This window comes from Chinchilla lanigera, unplaced genomic scaffold (assembly GCF_000276665.1).
Source record: "Chinchilla lanigera isolate Chin_1 unplaced genomic scaffold, ChiLan1.0 scaffold00001, whole genome shotgun sequence".
Classification (NCBI taxonomy): domain Eukaryota; kingdom Metazoa; phylum Chordata; class Mammalia; order Rodentia; family Chinchillidae; genus Chinchilla; species Chinchilla lanigera.
In genome coordinates this window covers 34,503,761-34,523,580 of record NW_004955402.1, presented here as the reverse complement: position 1 = coordinate 34,523,580, position 19,820 = coordinate 34,503,761, and the positions used below count along the sequence as shown (strand labels likewise).

At 36.0% G+C, this 19,820-nt stretch overlaps 1 protein-coding gene across 2 annotated transcripts in view; it reads left to right on the top strand.

Moving 5' to 3' along the window:
* Window positions 1-19,820, top strand: part of Dym (dymeclin) — a 391,162-nt gene that overhangs the window by 18,364 nt on the left and 352,978 nt on the right. For both annotated transcript variants that reach the window (XM_005372905.2, XM_005372906.2), the window contains exon 2: window positions 6,919-7,099. In XM_005372905.2, coding sequence (XP_005372962.1) covers window positions 6,960-7,099 — 140 coding nt within the window. In that variant the 5' untranslated portion in view covers window positions 6,919-6,959. The remainder of the gene's footprint in view (window positions 1-6,918; window positions 7,100-19,820) is intronic.

Sequence of the window (19,820 nt, the reverse complement as noted above, 5' to 3'; positions counted from 1 at the left end):
AAAAACCCCCACCAAAAAACCGGAAAAGAAGGAAAGAAATGGAAACAAACCTTTTGTAAATGAGAAGAAAGAGGTTGAAGGGAAGGGGCAGGGGGAAAATCACGATGTATCATGTGTAGGTACAAATTTCGTATGATGAGTGTGATCATTATGTGTACCTGAAATGTACCAATAAACTTAATCAATAAAAAAACTACTATATTATCAAAGCCAGGAAATTAATATTGGCATAGTAGTTCCAGACATTTATTTAGTTTTTCATGCAGACTCACTTGTGTAATGTGTATAGTTCTGTGAGGCTTTATCACTTGTAGTTCATGTAGCCAGAATGTAACAAAAAATTTTCATTCCTGTAAATGATCTGTAGTTTTTGATCATTGTAGTTGTCGTTATTTCTTGAGTTTTATACATACAGAGTCATGGTATGTAATTTTTTGTTTGTTTGGTAAGTTCCCTTCCTAATAAGTTTCCAACATACAGAAAAGTAGAATGGTATAATAAAAACCACCTATTTCTCCATCCACATTTTTCCTGTTGTTCATAATTTTGCTTTGTTTCTACTATTTCTTTTTGAACTATTTGGAAGTTGCAGATAGGATGACTTTTCACCCCTAACTGCTTGAACACAGATCTCCCAGGAATCACATCATTTTCCCACTGAATCACAGGTACCATTATCCCTCTAAGTGCAAAGTGTGTCCTGCTACTCAGTCTTCATTGTGTTTCCTTAATGCTCTCAAGGTTGTTGTATATGTTTTTCTCCCCTCCTTTTTTATCCAAATCTGGGTTTAATTAAGGTCAGACAGTGGTGGTTGTTATACCCCTTTAGTCTTTTTTAATTAGAACAGCTCCCTTCTGTACATACGTTTATTTTCCACGGTACTGACCTTTTGAGGAGTCCAATTTTACATTTGTCTGACTATGCTCATGGGGTCATGTAAATTGTTTCTCTGTCTTGCTGGTTTTGAGTACTCAAAATTTATGGCTTCTTTTAAATTTGTTAAGGTGTGTTTTATGACCCAGAATGTGAATCTAACTTTGTGAACGTTCTGTGAACTTGAGAAGAATATGTATTCAGCTATAGTTGAATGGTAACTGTCAGTTATGTACATTTGACTGATGATGCTGTTGATTTCAACTAATCTGATTCATTAAGGATCTGACCATTTCTGATATGGGTTGTTGCAGTCTCTAGCTATCATAATGGATTCATTTATCTCTCCTTGCAGTGACATCAGTTTTTTTCTCATATGTTTTGGACACTGTTTTTAGGTGTGTACACATTAAAGATTGTTATGTCTTCTTGGAGTGTTGACCTCTTTATCATTACACAGTGCTGTATTCCTTTTATTCTTGGTAATATTCCTTGCTGTGAAGTCTGCTGCTTCTTTTTTTTTTTTTTTTTGGCACTGCCAGGGAGTAAGCTCAGGTCCTCATGCATGCCCAACAAGCTTTCTACCACCAAGTTATATTCCCACCCCCTGCATTCTTTTGATTAGTGTTATTAACATGGTGTATCTTTCTTTATCACTTTACTGTTAATTTGTGTGTGTCTTTGTATTTAAGGGGGATTTCTTGTAGACAACATGTAGTTGGATCTTGTTTTTTTATCCACTCCAATGATCTCTTTTAATTAATAGTTTTAGACCATTGATGTTTAAGGTGATTATTGGTATAGTTGGCTTAATATTGTCATATTTGTTACTGTTTTTTATTCATAACCCTTGCTTTTTGTTATATAAGTATCACACACTAACCGATTGCGCTCCTGGAGCTTCCCTTGTGCTTTGTTTTTGTTTTTTGCCTTGTATTCTTTTTCTGCCTTTTATGGTTTTGATTAAGCAGTTTATGATTCCTTTTTCTCTCCTTAATGTATCAATTATGCCTCTATTTTTGCTTTTTTTGCTGCTTGCCCTTCAGTTTGCACTATATATGTATTTATAAGTAATCCAAGTCCACTTTCAAATAATACTGTATTGCTTTATAGTAAGGCATGTACTTTATAATAACAAAACATCATATTCCTAATTCCTTCTGCCTCCTACATCGTTATCATTCATTTCACTTGTGCATAAGCCGTGATTGCTGAATGAGTTTTTTGCCTTTAAGAAGGGAGTTTTTAAAGAAAAAGTACTTATGATAATGACCTTGTCCAGTAACTGAGCATCAGTAGTTCTTTCTTTTATCCCATTGTGTAGATGTACCCATTTGCTTATTCATTTACTTGTCAAAGGACATTTGGTTTGTTTTCAGTTTGGCTGTTACAAATAAAGCAGTTGTGAACACTTAATGTTTTTGTTTTGTTAACTTTTCATTTCTCTAGAATTATAGGCCAGGAGGACAATTACTGAAGTGAATGGTGCATATATGTCTAGCTTTATAAGAAACTGCTGAACCATTTTCCATAATTGCCATGTCATTTTCAGTTCCCATCAGCTATCTATGAGAGATCCAGTTTCTTTACTTCCTCAACAGGATTTAGTGCTGTTGGTAGTTTTTATTTTAACTATTCTAATAGATGTGTAATGATACATTACTGTTTTAATTTTCAGTTCCCTAAAGACTAATGATTTTGGAATATCTTTTCATGTGTTTCTTTTCTGTTTGCATATCTTTGGTGCTTTATTAAAATCATTTGTGCATTTTCTAATTGGACTGTTTTCTTACTGTTTTGAGCTGAGAGTTCTTGATATATTCTGTTGTAAGGCCTTTAACATATGTGATTTTCAAATATTTTCTTTTAGTTTGTGGCTTGTCTTAGCAAGGTCTTTCATAAAAAGCCAAATAATGTAAAACCCAATAGTACATCAACTTCTTTTTTTATAGATTATGCCTTTGCATTCTAAGCATGCTCCTAACCCTAGTTCCCCAAGACTTTTTTCTGTGTTTTCTCCTGAAAGTTTTATAATTTTATGTTTTATATTTAGATCTATGGTACATTTTAAGTTAAATTTATATATAGTATACGATGATGGTTAAGTCAATGTGCTGTCCCCCAATGTTATTGACCATATGTTCTAGCACCATTTGTTTAAAACACTACTTGTTTGTCTGTCTACTATTGAATTATGTTTGCATCATTGACAAAAGTCAATTGGCTATCTTTTCATGGGTTTATTTCTGGATTTTTCTTGTTGGTATGTCTGTCACCACTGAAGGGCTGAATTTAATTTCTTTATTCTTACTAATCGCTGACTGGCTTGTTTGCAAACTAACAGAGTGGTAGGAATTTTAAATTTGTATTTTGGGAGATAGCAACTTTATATGTATGACATTAAACTGTATCAGACATAGATTTTCTTTTTTTTTTTTTTAGGCAAACGTAAAGTTTCTTAAGCATATTAGTTATATGCCTCAGTAAAAGTTAATTCTCATTTTTGTTACTGATTTCCTTACAGTGGTAATATTGTATGTTTCATGTACATTAAAAATTGAAATCAGTATAGGAAGTGGGATATTGTAAGAGGTTAAAAGTTGTTTTGAGGCAGGGTCTTGCTATACAGTTCAGTCTGGCCTTGAACTTGCAGAGATTCTCCTGTTTTAGCCTCCTGAGTACTGGGATTACAGGTGTGCACCACTATGTCTGGCACATGGACATAGTTTTTTTTTTTTTTTTTTTTTTTTAAAGAAATCAAATAATATGATGGACTTAAAAAATTGCACTACCTTCCTTCCTCCTTGAAACTCTTTTTTCCCCACTGGGAGTCACTTTTAAATTTAATAGCTGCTGTTCTCATTATTTATCTTATTTATTAACACTGTACATTTAAAAAAATTAGTAATTTTAGGTATTTTCTGTTGGTACCCTACCTGTTATGGAAGATGAAAATGTGACACTCTTAGAGCACTCCACTTGTTTTTCTATAATCTCAATTTAGTTGCCTCTGAATTTTTGGTTAAATTTTTATTTACTATTTATATGGTAGTGCTTAGATACATGTAAATACTGATTACTGTTGAATTGAGTCTGCTTACATGACCTTTCTTGAACAGTTTTTGATTTTCCCAAAGTACATAGTCTTTCTTTTTTAGGTGGTGGTTGACACTGGGAAATGAACCCAGGTCCTTTGAACAGAACTATATTCTCTGTCCTTTTATATATTTTTTAAAGCAAAATAAATACTTTGTTGTTTTAATTTTTTAGAAATCAGCCTTGTAATCAAAGCAACTTGGTTGAAGATAACAATATGTGTTATAACAACCACTGTTAATTCCTATAATTTTGTTTTGAAACCCTGTATTATTTTTAATGTTTTTGCTTTGTTTTATTTTTATCTGTGATGTTGGTATTTTGCTATTGTTCTTTTTTTTTTTTTTTTTACTATTCTCTTTAAAATAAAAAAAAGAAATCAGCCTTTATGTGACATTTCAAACATTTATAAACCTTTGAGATATTCTTTCAAAGAACAGTGTTAACATCTGGACCACTTTACCTTTTCATTTTGAGATAGTGTCTCTCTAAGTTGCTCAGTTGTCCAATCTGGGCTAGAACTTTTTTTTTTGGTCTTTTAGAGACAGGGTCTTACTGTGCAATACAGGCTGGCCTTGAGCTCGCTTTGTAGCCCAGGCTCGCCTCAAACTCGCAAAGATTCCCCCTGCCTCAGTCTCCCGAGTGCTGGGCTTACAGACATGTGCCACCACTCCCGGCTTGGGCTAGATCTTTTGATTTTCTTGCCTCAGCCTGTCAGTGTGCGGGGATTGATTACAGGCCTACACTACCATCCCCAGCTAAAATATATAAATCTTTAAAAAATCAATTGTGGTGTTCCCTGTGTGACTTTTTTTTTTTTTTTAATCAATTCCAGATTTTCCTACAGTATTGTAATACTCCACATAATTAAAGTCAGACAGATCCAGTGACCTATCAGCTCTATTTTTTCTTCTAGAGATCCTGAAGCCGTTTGACTGCTACACAGTCCTGTGGCTTCGCTTTATCACTATCCTGTGTTGAATCCATGTTTTTGAATTCTGTCTTCCTTTTTCTTGCCTTATTCTTTCATATATGGGGTGCCTGGGAGGTGTTTTGAATCTTGGCAAGTCAGAAAAATGCCTTCATTCTACCCACATACTTGGTAGATTGGCTAACTCTAGATTTCTAGGTAAGTCATCTCCTCATAATATTTTAATGCCATTGCTTATCTGTCATCAAGCTTCCAGCAGTGCTGCTAAAAGTTGAGAAACCAATCTTTTCTTTTTAAAAATTAACACACAAAACAGTTGGTAACAGGGTAATGTAATAAAAACCCATGTAGGTACTGTCCATTTTAGCAAATGTAAATTTTGCTCTTGTGCTTCATTTCTTTCTCTTTTTCCTTTTCTTTCTGTCTGTGCCTCTCTCCAGTGCTGGAGATCATACCCAGAGCTTTGTACATGCTAGTCAAGCCCCCTTTTCCTTTAAATATTTATTGATACTGCTGCCCCTCTCTGTGACCTTTCTGATACCATTAGAATTTGCTTGTTTTCCCCACGTGTTTTACTACTCATGCCAGATATTAATATATCCATAAAATTGTTTGCATGTTTTAAAATGTTTTTTCCTTCTCTTTCCTTTTCTTTTTGGGGTCTCTGTCCCCATGACTAGAGAAGGTGGAAGTGGTGGGAAGCATTGGGCTGAGGGGCAGGTATGGAGGAGCTAGAGCAGTGTTTCTCACTCCTGTTCTGTGACGCAGCTGCGCATGTGCCCTGGGAGAAGCCTGTGTCCTCAGATAAGCAACTCAGTTGACTTCTGAAGAGAACATGGAAATTCTGACCTTGGCTTTAGTGCTTTCACACAATGAAGAGGCACATAAGTAAAAGTTAGTCACTAATAAAAATTTTCATCTGACCTGAGCTTTCTTTGGCCAATGAGCCCATATTGTTTTCTTTTCTTGTGAAAATAGTGTAATTATTATGCATCTTGTCACCATTTTCCTGTTCAATGAGACACTGTTTCTGAGCAAGTTGAAATATAACATGGTCTAGAACTATGTTAAGTGTGATTTGAGGAAGACAGTGTAACTCATAAATTTTTCTCTCCTGCTCCACCACCTCCCTTCTCCAGAGGTGATGGCTGCTAGCAGTTTCTTTGGACTTCTTTAGACCTAGTACCAGGTTATTTAAGCTATACCCCATGTCGTCTTTCAAAGCTAAATATAAATGGTAAGTAAAATGTGCTTGTATATGTAAACACAAATACAGCAACTTATTCTCTTTAATGGCTAAAGAGTCACTATAGACTATATTTAATCAGTTTTCTACTGATGGACAGTTTTTTTCCTTAATGGCCAAAATCACTCTCTCCTTCCTTGAACATACTGTTTGTTACCTGCTAGTCTAGATATTGGGGCTAGGAAGATAAATGAAGATAGCTGCTGTCATCAAAAATAAGATTCAAGGCTTGGGAAAAGGTGCATGTTAGTGAATACCATGGGTGCAGTACAAGAGAGGAGAGCAGCAGTACACGTGACTCCTTTGGAACTGGCAGCGCTTCCACCAGAAGCGTGTAATTCAGGACAGTCCTGTCCCCCCTCCTCCTGAGTGTAGGTAGCTTGTGGCAGCTTTTTTGTACATTCGCTATCCTGTGGCTGTATTTCATTGGCACCATCATCTCTGTTGTAAATGAGCCCCATTTTCAGACTCTTTGTTATTAGTAAGTTACCATTATTAGGAATTCGCTGTGAGATTTTCTTGGGCAGAGGTATGCTCATCCTAAGATCTGTGGTTCAAGTATTAAGTTGGAGGTTTGTTTTTTTTGTAGCTAAGATAAATTTTGGTTCCATTTTCCCCCTTGTAACCTTGTATCTGATATCTAATATACTTACAAATAAAGGGAGGTGTGATTTCCATTATAAAGTTTATAGTTTTTAAATAAGCCAGATTTAGGAAAAGAATGGTGACTATTTTGAACAATGTTGAATCTTCTTCCTTTTTTTTTTGTAGGTTGTCCTGTGGAAATGAAGGTGTAGAGCCCACATTAGAAGATGGGGTCAAATAGCAGCAGGATCAGTGATCTTCCTAAAAATGAGTATTTAAAAAAGTTATCAGGCACAGAATCTGTCTCTGAGAATGACCCGTTCTGGAATCAACTTCTGTCATTTTCTTTCCCTGCACCAACTAGCAGGTAAGAGATTGCCTGAAGATAAAAGGCAAGGTGAACTTGTGTGATATGTTGCTTTTTTTGTTTGTTTGTGTGTTTTTTTGTTTTTCTTTCGGTACCAGGAATTGAACTCATGACCTTGCGCTTGCCAGGCAGGCACTTTGCCGCTGAGCTAGATCCCCAGCCCCGATATGTTGCTTTTTAAAACATGTTTTTAGCCGGACGTGGTGGCGCACACCTGTAATCCCAGCACTTGGGAGGCTGAGGCAGGAGGATCGTTGCAAGTTTGAGACCAGCCTCGGCTACAAAGTGAGCTCAAGGGCAGCCTGAACTGCATTGTGAGACCCTGTTTCAAAAAAAAATCACAAAAAACCCCCCAAAAAACCCATGTTTTTAGTGATAGTGTTGTATTTGTGTCTGTCATGCATCAGTAGAAAGAGGGAAATAAATTTCTCTCTCTCTCGTGTTCTACCACCTCCCTTCTCCAGAGGTGATGGCTGGTAGGAGTTTCTTTAGAATCCTTCAGACCTTGTACAGGGTTGTTTAAGCTGTACTCCATGTAGTCTTTCAAATTTATTTTAATGTAAATAAGTAAAATGTGTCTTGTGTATGTAAGCATATATGTAGCTGCTTTATTCTTTTTAATGGCTGAGGAATAACTATAGAATATATTTAATCAGTTTCCTATCGATGGACATTTAGACTGTCATAGTCTTTTGTTGTAATAGATAATGCTGTGTACATTATTTCTCATGCATAGAATTCGAGTATTTCTCATACTAGAATATGTCTGTAGTATAAATTCCTTGAAGTAAGACAGGTATAGTGGCTTATACCTATGATCCCAGATAAGATAAGAGGCAGAGGCAGGAGGATTGCAAGTTTGAGGCCAGGCTGGGAAACTTAGTGAGACCCTGTTTAAAAGAAAAAGGGCTAGGGATGTATGTCAGTGGTAGAATCCTTGTGTAGCTTTGGGCCCCACCCCGCAACACAGAAAATAACAAAAATCAAAAACCGCTTGAAGTGAAATTGCTAGCTCAAAGCATATGTGGATCTGTAATTTTGGTAGGTATGTCAGATTGTTCCGTGGAAGTGTTTTTCTCCTACCAGCTATGTATGAGGTCAGTTTCTTCACATCTTTGTTATTTAGTGTACTTCTTTTTTTAAGATAGGGTCTTGCTATGTAGTTCAGGTCTTAAACTCATGGCGATCTTTCTGCCTCAGCCTCCCAAGTGCTGGGATTACAGGGGTTCACCACTGCACCTGCTTTTAATGTACTTTTTGACCTTTTTTTCTTTTTTTTTTAACAGGGTCTTCCAAGTAGATCAGGCTGGCTTTGAACTCATTGTGTAACTCAGGCTGACATCTAACTTATGTGATATTTTTGTCTCAGGGTCCCAGAAGTGCTGGGAATACAGATGTGAGTCACAATACCTGGCCACTTTTTGACTTCTGACCATTGCTATTTTTGTTTGTTTGTTTGTTTGTTTGTTTTGAGGCAAGGTCTTGCTATGTAGTTCACACTGGCTTTGAACTCACTGTGTAGCTCAGGCTGGCCTCAAACTCATGGAAATCCACCCGCTTCAGCTTCCCAAGTGCTGGGATTGCAAGCGTGTGCTGCCATGCCCAGCAAAAGTTAAACATTTTAATTTTTTAAGTTTTTAATTTTTTTTTTGTAGTACTGGGAATCGAACTCTGGAATGAACAACCCCACTAGCCAGGCAGGTGCTCTGCCACTTAGCTAAATCCCTGGTCCCTGAACCTTTTAAAATATAGCAATAGGAATAACTAATTAGCCATTTTTGTCTTTTTTAACCTCCAAGTTTGCCATACTTATCTCAGTGCTTTGTAGTATGGTTTGTTTTGTTAATTATTCCTTTTTTTCAAATATCTTTTGGTGTTCTCATGTGTTTATTCTTTTTGATGTCACTCCCTTTTCTTAGTGTACCCTAGTTTACAAAGAAAGGTATACATGAATCTTAGAGAGTATAAAATGCTATGAAGTAAATATAGTGCACGTTGTAGGTGTGTGGGGGTAGTACTCTTAGTTCATTTGTGGGTTGAATATATTTTGGTAGCACATACTTTGTCGCTTCATTTGCTGTTTGAGAAAGTGACAGTTTATTAGCGAGGAGCTTTGCTATTTGGTGATGGTGATGGTATGTGATTTTGAGGTTGAGTAGGCTTTGAGGTGGCAGGCCGTTCCTTGTTGTCACTCAGGAACTGGAATTGCCTTCTTTATAAACTATTCAGGGCTAAGATGAACCTCTGTAGGGAGGATTCTGAATTTAGATATTTCCGACATTGTTCATTCCTGGAATTCCTTGGATCCATAATGCTATTGTCAGATGTAGTCTATTTTTGTAGCCAAAAATTGATATCTGCCAAGTTTTAGAAACACAAATAAGGCCTTTAGGACTAAGATAATCCTCTATACTATTAGCTATTTTTAGCATTAGAGTAATCAGATTTTGTTGAGTTTCCAGGCATGGTTGCAAAATCTTTCTTACATTCTTCAGTAGTTTTAATTTTTCACCTTATTATTGTTAATTATGAAGCAGAGGTCGGAAATCAAGTATAAGTCAAGAGTAAAGTTTAAGTAACATACTATGTATTTTTGTGATAAAAAATTTAATTATTCACATACTGATTTTATATATATTTCTAAGTTATATAATGGTAGCAAAAGTGCACACCAATCTGTGCTTACTATTTTTTTAGTTTGTAGATATCTGAATAGCTCACGTGAGGATAGGTGCATGTGAACAGATAAATGTATGTCATACTTATCATTAAGAACTGCAGGACAAATTGAACTTTCACTGTGTATGGATCTACTCATTTATTTTTCAAGCTATAATGGTGAGGCAGACAGAAGATGCCACTTGCCCTCTAAGAGTTTATAATTTTTTTTTTCATTTTTGGTATCGGGAATCGAACTTGGACCAGGCAGGCACTGTGCCACTGAGCTGGCCCTTATAATCTTATTTGTAATCTTATATATCCCTGTAATCTTATATATTTGTAATCTTATATATCCCTGGCCCTTATAATCTTATTTGTAAGCTATCAGTTGACCCTGGTGGTGTGTGAAAAAGGCTGTTGCGGACATGTATTGGGAAGCATGAACACACCAGGGGTATTTCACCCACGTTGGAGTGAAGCAGTTTAGGCCAGAAACTTCCTGGAAGAAGTAGCATTCATTTGTTTATTTCATTTATGTTTTGAAAGGTAATTACTTCCTATAGTTTGAATTTCAGAGCATGCTAAAGAGTATTTGATGAAAGGTCTCCTTTCCATTCCTGTCCCCAGCCACGTGATTATTCCTTTTGGAGGCAGCCAAAGATGACCTTTGAGCTGATACCTGAGCCAGAGGACAGGGGCTGGGAGCAGAAGACTGGTCCAGGTAGAAGGAGCAGCATGAGGAAGGCTTGGTGGCGAGGAAGAACTTGCCAAGTGTTTGGAACTGAAGAGGAGTGGTGGGGGGAGAAGGTTGGACGATCTGAGAGTTCTTACAGACATATTAAGAGTTTCAGCTTTTTCCTAATATCAGTGGAAATATCATGCCCTGAGGGGGCATGATCAGGTTTTTATTTGATATTCTCTTTGCATCACCTTGTGATAGTCATTCTGTCCTTCAGAAATTATTATTTCTTGATTACACAGTTTTTGTCTTTCTTTACATTTATTTTTTATTAGTACAGGTATTCCTTGTTTAACATCCTACTTGTTTAATGATATTCAGACTTGGACTGAGGTATGCTGTTCAGGCTTAAGACCTGCCACTGTGACTTATGACCATCTTTTTTTTTGAGACATGGTCTTTCTGTATAGTTCAGGCTGATCTTGAACTCACTATGTAGCCCCAGACTGACCTCAAACTTGTGATCATCCTGCCTCAGCCTCCCAAGTGCTGGGATTACAGACTTGGGCCATCACACCCAGCTTCATCTTTTTTTTTTGTACAGTTCTGTACATCTTGTTTGTAGAGCCTCAGTATCTTCTTTGTAGTACACCTTGCTTATACAGTACTGTAATTTTTTTGATTGTACAGTAAAGTACTATAGTTTTATGTTATATGTCACAGAACTGCATATGTTATATGTCACAGAACTGCACAGTTATGCAAATAAAAGCAGTCATCAGGTTTGAGTTTCCTTTGAGTATTTCTTTGTTCTCAGTATTGTAATGTACACCTATATGTAATTCTTCATTTAATGACCAATTCATTTAACAACCTAGTTGAAGGAATGCAGTTTGGTTGTTAAACGAGGAAATACATGTTTATAATACATAATGTTTGCATTCCTTGTGTGAGTTGGTACATGTACATAATGCACCTTGATTCTTTTTTCCCTTCCCCTTCTCCTTCTCTCCCTTCCCCCTTCTCTCCTTCCCCTTCTCTCCCTTCCCCCTCCCTCCATCTCTTCTTAATCCTTTTCCCATTTGAGAAAAATCTCTCTCCCTACTTCTTGTTTTCTTTTTATTGTGCTCTTCATTTTTTTGATTTCTTGTGTAAGAGAAACCACCTGATATTTAAGCTTGTATGTATGATTTATTTCAAACAGTATGGTCTTAAGATGCACCTCCTTTCCTGCAAATGATTCAAGTTTATCCTTCTTTATGGCAGAGCGTAAATATTCCGTGGTGTATACCACTGTCCATTCATCTGTTAATGGACATATAGCCTGCTTCCAAGCTGTAGCTGTTAATGAGCTGTTCTGCTATAAACATGTGTATGTATGTATTACTGTGATATGATGTCTTTAACACTTTTGGGAAGATACTTAGAAAGGGAATAGCTAGGTTGAATGGAATTTTCAGTTTTAGTTTTTTGAGGACTCCTTGTCCTGGTTGTACTAGTTTACATTCCCATCAACAATGTAAAAGTTTGCTTTTCTCCCACAGCCTTAACAGCATTTGTTATTATTTGATTGCTGAGTGATGGCCATTCTTTCTGGGTTAAGGTGGAATCTCAGTGTTGTATTAATTTGCATTTCTGTGATCAGTGGTGTTGAACATTTCTTCATACATTTACTATTTGTACTTCTGTGAAGTATCTATTCATTTTACTTGCCTACCTTTTGATTGGGTCTTTTATTTTGTGAGGTCTAGTTGTTTTGAGTTATTTATATGTTTTGGATATTAGTCTTCTGTCTGAGGTATTGCTGTCAAAATTTTTTTTCCCATTCTTTAGGTTGTCTCCATTCTGTTGGTTGTTTCTTTTCCTGTGCAACTATAGCTGTCTTTAGGAAGTGCTCACCTACATCAGTGACTTTAAGAGTTTTACCTGTTTTATTCTCCAGCAGTTGTTTCTGTTTTAACATTTAGATCTTCCATTTATTTTGATTTAGTTTAGTACATGGTGAGAGATATGGGTCTAGATTCAATATTGTGCATGTGGATAGCCAGTTTTCCAAGTACCATTTATTAAAGAGGCTGTCTTCCTCCCAGTGTGTTTTTGACCCTTTATCAATAAATAGGTGAGTGTACTTGAAGTTGTTTTAACCCCCATAATTCTGTTCCACCTCTTGTTTTTGTGCCAGTACCATGCTGTTTTTATCACTAACTTTGTAATACAACTTTAAATGTAGGTTGTGATCCCTTCACTTTGCTCTTGTTACCCATGATTGCTTTTGTTTTTCTGGTTCTCTTTTGGTTTCATATGAATTTTAGGATTGTTTTCCCTTTTTGTGTGAAGAATGTCATTCATATTTTGAGTGGGATTGCTTCTGGTAATGTTTCAAGTCTTGTGTTGAACAGGAGTGGTGATAGTGGATGTCCTTGTCTTGTTCCTGATTTTAGAGGGAAAGCATTCAGTTTTTCCCCACTTAATGTGATGTTGGTGGTAGGTCTTCATAAATGCCTTTTACCAGTGTGAGATAAGGTCCTTCCATATCTATTTTCTTCAGTGTTATTTATCATGAATGGATGTTGAATTCTGTTCAGGTCTTTTTCTGAATCTAATGAGATGATCATGTGACTTTTGTTCTTGCTTTTGTTTATGAGATATATTACATTTATTGATTTGTGTATGTTGAACCATTCCTGCACCCCCAGGATGAAGCCTACTTGGTCATGATGTATGATCTTCGTGATGATTTATTGCATTCTGTTTGCCAGTATCTTGTTGAGGGTTTTTGCATGTATTCACTAAAGAGATTGGCCTATAATTCTCTTTTGGTGAGATCTTTGTGTGGTTTTGGAATCAGGGTAATGATAGCTTCCTGGAATTGGTGTAATCCATCCCTTTCAGTTTGATTAAAGAATTTGAGTATTGGTGTTAGATCTTCCCTGAAGTTTTTTTTTTTAATTTTTAATTTTTAGTTTTCAAATTTTTTTTTTTTGCAGTACCCGGCATCAAACTCACAACCTTACGCTTGCCAGGCAGGTGCTTATGCCACTGAGCTATATCCGCAGCCCCGTCCCTGAAGTTTTTGTAGAATTCTGCAGTGAATCCATCTTGACCTGGGCTTTTCTTAGTTGGTAGTTTTTTTTTTTTTTATTGCTTCAATTTCATTGCCAGTTATTGGGTTATTCAGGGTTTTTAAGCCTTCTTGGTTCAATTTGGTAATTCATATGTATCTAGGAGTATATCCATTCTGAATTCTCCAATTTATTGGCATAGAGGCTTGGAAAGTAACTGCTAATAATCTTCTGGATTTCGACAGTGTCCTTTGTGATTTCACCTTTTTCATTTCTTTTTTTTTTTTTTTTTTCTGGTACCAGGAATCAAACTCACGACCTCGTGCTTGCCAGGCAGGCGCTGTGCCGCTGAACTAAATCCCCAGCCCCACCTTTTTCATTTCTAATTGCATTGCTTAAGGTTCTTTTCTTTCCCTTTTTGGGTAGATGATTTGTCTATTTTTAGCAAATGATTTGTCTATTTTGTTTGTTCTTTTGAAGAACCAGCTTTTTGATTCATTGATTTTATTGTTTTTAATCTCAATTTTATTGATTTCTGCTCTGATCTTTATAATTTCCTTCTTTGTACTAGCTTTGGGTTTAGATTGTTCTTTCTAGGACCTTGAGGTGTATCATTAGGTTATCTGTTTGGGCTCACTCTGTTTTTATGATGTGTTCATTCACAGCTGTACTTTCCTTATTAGGACTGTTCTCATTGTGTCCTATAATTTATTTTATTTATTTTTTAGACAGGGTCTCACTATGCAGTTCAAGCTGGCCTTAAACTCACTATGTAGCCCAGGCTAGCCACGAATTCATGGTGATCCTCATAACTCAACCTCCGAGTGCTGGGATTATAGGCTTGTACCACTATGCCTGGCTATAATTTCTGATATGTTATACTGGCGCTATTGTTTAATTCTAGGAACTCTTATTTCTTTCTTGACTTCTGTAACCCATTGGTTATTTAAAAATATACAAATTTTCATGTGTTTGCATAGTTCTTTTTCTTTTGCCATTGATTTTTTTCCTAGAAATACGGGAATCCTGACCACAAAAAGCTGTGAGGAAATCAAAATATGTCTAGTTGTAACCCATTTTGGGCATGCCTGTTAAAAAGCTGAGAATTAGAATTAGAGCCTCTAGTTGGATAGATTTTCAAAACTTTTTTAGAGGGATTACTTTTTAGGTAGGATGAGAGATTGGGAAAAGCATGAAAATAAAATCTTAGGCATCTTCAGTAATGTGCGCATGACATGATGAAGGTATGAATTTCTACTGTTTTCTGAGATACCTAATATTCCTATGAAAACTGACATACCCAGCTAACAACATTATATAGAATAATGTATTTTAAAAGTTCTTAGCTGGGTGTGGTGGTCCATGCCTGTAATCCCAGCACTTGGGAGACTGAGGCGGGAGGATTGCCATGAGTTCCAGGCCAGCTTCGGCTACATAATTGTGTTGAAGGCCAGCTTGACCTACATAGGGTGACCCAGTCTCACAAAACAGCAACAAAAATGTTCTTTTGTTTTAAATTTATATTTTATTTTTTTAAGAGTATGGAAAGGGAATTATTTATTAGATGGAGTTATTGAGTTCCTTCTGACCCTGTTAAATAATATGCCACTGGCTAGTAAAGGCCAAATGTCGCCTGACCAAACTTCAAGCATCAGATTTAGAAGAGCCACTGGGCTTCTGTTTTTTGCTTTTGATTTCCACAGTGCAGCTGTATTCACTGTGCTTGGAAAGTGTTGTACTCCTGCTTACATTTGTTTTGCTTGATGTGGGCTCTGCAGAACTGTGTAGAAAGCATATTGGGGTGTTTGATATTTTATTTTTTACTTTTTTAATTTTTGCTAAATTAACCAGGCTGTCATCAAACTTGTGATCTTTTTGCCTCAGCCTTCCTAATAGCTGGAATTATAGCACATATCACTACTTCTGACCTAAATTGATACTTGCTTTTTCGTTGTTATTGAGACAGGGTCTTGCCGTGTATTTCAGGCAGGCCTTGAACTTACTATGGCAGGCCTTGAACTTACTATGCCGTGTATTTCAGGCAGGCCTTGAACTTACTTTGGCTGTAGCCCAAGCTGCCCTCGAACTTGAGGCAGTTCTCCTAACTCAGATTCCTATGCGCTGGGACTACAGGCGTGTAACAGCATGCCTGGCTACTTGATATTTGATTTGAACATTAAAATTTAATGAGCTTAAAAAATTCTAGATTTCAGAGTAGGACTGAGCAATATAGCAACATTATGTGTACCCTTAAAGGGAATTCCTTTGTCTCAAGGCATAGTGCTTTGGGTGAGAATGGCTGCAGAGCAGTATGGTAGAAATTTGCAGCCAGCCAGCCCTTGCCTTGCAGCTCTGTCACTTAGTAGCTGTGTGACTCATGTAAGCCACAGAGTCTTATTGAGCCTGTTGTGTCTTCCTTAAAATGGAAATAATAACTCCTACCATGTAGATTTGTAGGGGCAGTAAACACCACAGTGCAAGGAAGTTTCCAGTTTTCCTCTTTCAAGGAGTTGATACCCATTAGTTTAAAAAGAGAGCAAGAGGTCTGTCTTGAGAGTTTAAAATATTGAAGGAATGAACATGAGTAGCAGAAATTTAACCAGTTTTCTGATGACCATTGTGTTTTGGTGATTGAAAAGTCATATGACTTTGAATTAATTGTTCTGCTGTTTTAAAAATTAAGAGACTGAGTATAGACATAGTTGTCCTTGTACTTAACATGCTTTTTGTGAGTGCTACTGTTTAGACACCTTTAATGAATTTTCGAAGTTGTATTATGTGTTCTGAACACTAGATGGTGCTCATATAAGGCAAAAAGGCAGCATTTGACCGTCACTCAGAACTAAGTTTTTCTAAGGTCAAAGTGCTGTGTGTTAATTTTTAATATTTTAAAATACAAAACAGCATAAATAAGGCAGAAAAAGATAAAAAATACTTTGTGATAACTACTGTTAACATTCTGATTGCATCTCCCTTTAGTTCTTATTTTAAAATGTTTTCATCATATTCTATAGTGTTTCTTTAACTCAGCACTTCAGGGTAGTGCTGTTCTACAATATAATTTTAGGTGGTTGCTGAGTAGTCTATCTTACGAATGTTCATAAATTATTTAACTAATGTTTACCATTCAGCTCTTTAATTTTCGTGAGGAACGTACAGTAAATTTCCTGATAACCAAGTCTGTGTGTGCATCCCTAATGATGTAAACAGACGCATTCCTAACAGTTGATTCGCCAGTAAAATAATTTTTCTAATCATGTAAGTAATTTTCTATTCTAGAAAGTTAGAAAATAGAAAAGCAAAAGGATAGTCATGTTTTTCTTATCAGGCAGTTAACCACCACTGATACTTTGGTTAATATTTTTTCATACTTTAAAAAAATACATATTCTTTGTACTGATATGTGTATGAATAGCTTTTTTTTTACTAAAAGGTATTATACTGTATTACCGCCATGTATTTTTTGGATTAATATATTTGATATATATTTTCTTTCCAACAAATGTAAATAATTTTGATTACATTACCTAAAAAAAAAATTGGTGAATGCCTCTTATTTGCCAGACACTGTTTTTAAGGGCTGAAAACACGAAGACAAGGTCCTTTGCCCTCCTGAACTTACGTTAGTGGAGAAGATGTGCAGTAAACAAGTGAACAAATGCATAAGGTCATTCTTGGAAGTGCCAGGTATAATAAAGAAAAACAAAGCAGAGCGAGGTCCTGGAGAGTAACAGAATGGGAGCAGATATAAACAGGATGTTTCTTCAGCACAGGAGTTTCTGGGAAAGCAGCATTTGAGCAGAGGCAGAAGTGAAGCCAGGGAGTGAGCCGTGCACATTTGGGCAAGACTCAGGTGGTGGGAAGGCAAGAATCTGAAGCAGGAGTTAGTTCTGCTTGTGAGAAGATTAGTAAAAAAGCCAGAGTGGTGGGGGAGTGAGCAGGAAACAAATTGCATACGGACTTTGGGCCACACTAAAGATTATTTGTTTCATGTTCTGGAGATGAGAATGATTTAATGGTAGTATTTGAAAATTGAGGATAGTCTGCTGTAATTTACTGTTTTCTATGATATAGGAAGATTTTACAGAATTTTTTATTATAAAATATATATAATATAAACTTTACCTTTTTAAAAGCCATTTTTAAATGTGCAATTCAGTGCTATTAAGTACATTCATAATGTACTGTACTTACTTTCTATTTCTAAAACCTTTCCATCATCTGAAACAGAAACTCGTACCTTGGCTGGGCGTGGTGGCACATGTCTATAATCCCAATACTCCAAAGAGACCAAGGCAGGAGAATTGGTGGTAGTTCAAGACCAGCCTTGGGTACAAAGTACATTCAAGGTCAGCCTGAACTGCGTAGTGAAACCCTTTCTGAAAAAGACAAAAACAAAACAAAACAAAGCGCTACTAACTTCCTCCTCCTTCCTTTCCCTGGTCTCTGGAAACCTCCATTTTACTTTCTGTCTATGAATTTGCCTAGTCTAGCTACCTTATGTAAGTGAAACTATAATATTAGCCCTTTTATGATTGACTTATTTTATTTAATGTAATGTTTTTAAGTTTCATCTCTATGGTAGTCTGTGTGAGAATTTCTGACCTTTTTAAGATTGAATAATATCCATTGCGTGTTATATACCTCATCATATAGTATTTTAAAAATATTACTTCGTTGTACTAATACATTTCCTTATAAGACCTCTATTTCTTTTTAGCTTTATTGTATTCCATTTACCACTTTGATTTTTATTTCAGGGATTTTTCTTGTAGCATAAAAAGTGTATATGCTGCTAAGAGGCTTTACCAACATAAATGTCATTATTAACTTACTAGTTAAAATTACTGAACCTTTATTGTTTTCTAGGTGCTGGGCTTATTATCTTTGATGCATCTCTTGCCTCATTAATTCTCACATTTTTGTATTACTATTCCTGTACACCAGAGAACTGAGGCCTAGGAAAGTTGTCTGAGGTTAAACCAGGTTTATGTAGCTCCAGCAGTGAATTTCATTGATCATCATGGGTCATATCTCCTTTTGGAAGCATAGACTAACCACAGACTAAGCTTCAAATCATGACTAAAAAGCTGCAGCATTAAATTACGTAGTAATCTGTAAGAATCTCCAGATTATATAGTCACGTTTACAAGTTCTTTCAAAAGTACAGATCATACTCAGAGATAGACTGTATGTAAATGCCATTATTTACAATATTGCAAGCTGGTATGTGATGTGTCTCATTTTTTTTAGCTTGATAGAGCGGAGTATGTCTTCTCCTGGGGAGAAAGGGAGCTGCTTGAATGATCTTTTTGCAAAGTTTCTTAATCTGTTTCCTCAGTTGAGAAACAGGAAAAGACTTTTATTGAATTAGGTGACACGTTTCTGACAGAAACAATTAAATGACTGTAAAATTATTTTTTCTTTGAATCTTTGCTTTTTTATTCTCTTTGGCATACTTTATGTACAATTTTATTAGAACTTTTCCAATTGAAACAGTCTGCTCTGTCACAGAAGTGGGCCTGGGGTAGTACTAAACTGTGTTCTCAATTCTTTTCTAATTTTTTCATCATAGGTTTGCTTGGATGATGACTAAAATAATATACTAGGCCATTTTACTAATGTTATAAGCAATTTGGGACTTTTCTTGGCATCTTATTTTCTCAAAATGAGGGGCCACAAGAAGTTCAGTTTTTATATGCTTAGTCAAAACCTTTATTTCTTGCCCTGTGTTTTATAGCTTTATGTGGTGAATTTATTTTAAAGTTGATTGAGTTTGCCCAGCATTAATTAGTCCCTTAAATTGAAAGTTTAAATGGGAGGGGGCTATAAGTAGCATTGTTTAAAGCATTGAAGTAATGGGCAAGTTGTACCCCTACTGCACCCTTGATTCCTTTTTTCACTGTGTTGGTTGGAGTCTGATTTTTTTCAGTCATTTGTTTTTTAGTTTCTTGAGAAGATAAACACAACATTATTTAGCATGTAGTTGCTGAAAATTTTGACAGTTTAATGGTTATAGTTTTTTCATTTTTGGCAGTTGAATGACAGTATATAAAATAGTCTGAGAATCATATGAATATAAACTTTTTTGGTTCTGCTTGATGTGTTAAAAATTGCGATAGTAAGTTTATATGCAGTTTTTATCCTTTGACTTCTTCCTATGAATAGGCCCTTTTAAAATATTAACCTTCCCACAGTTTACCACTGAATGAGCTGATTCTTGTTTTGTGAATGATTTCTGTAATTCCCTCTTTGCTAAAGTAAGGAGATAAGGCTTCAGAAATACTTCTGTGCTTTTCTGAATAGTTATTTGTTGACT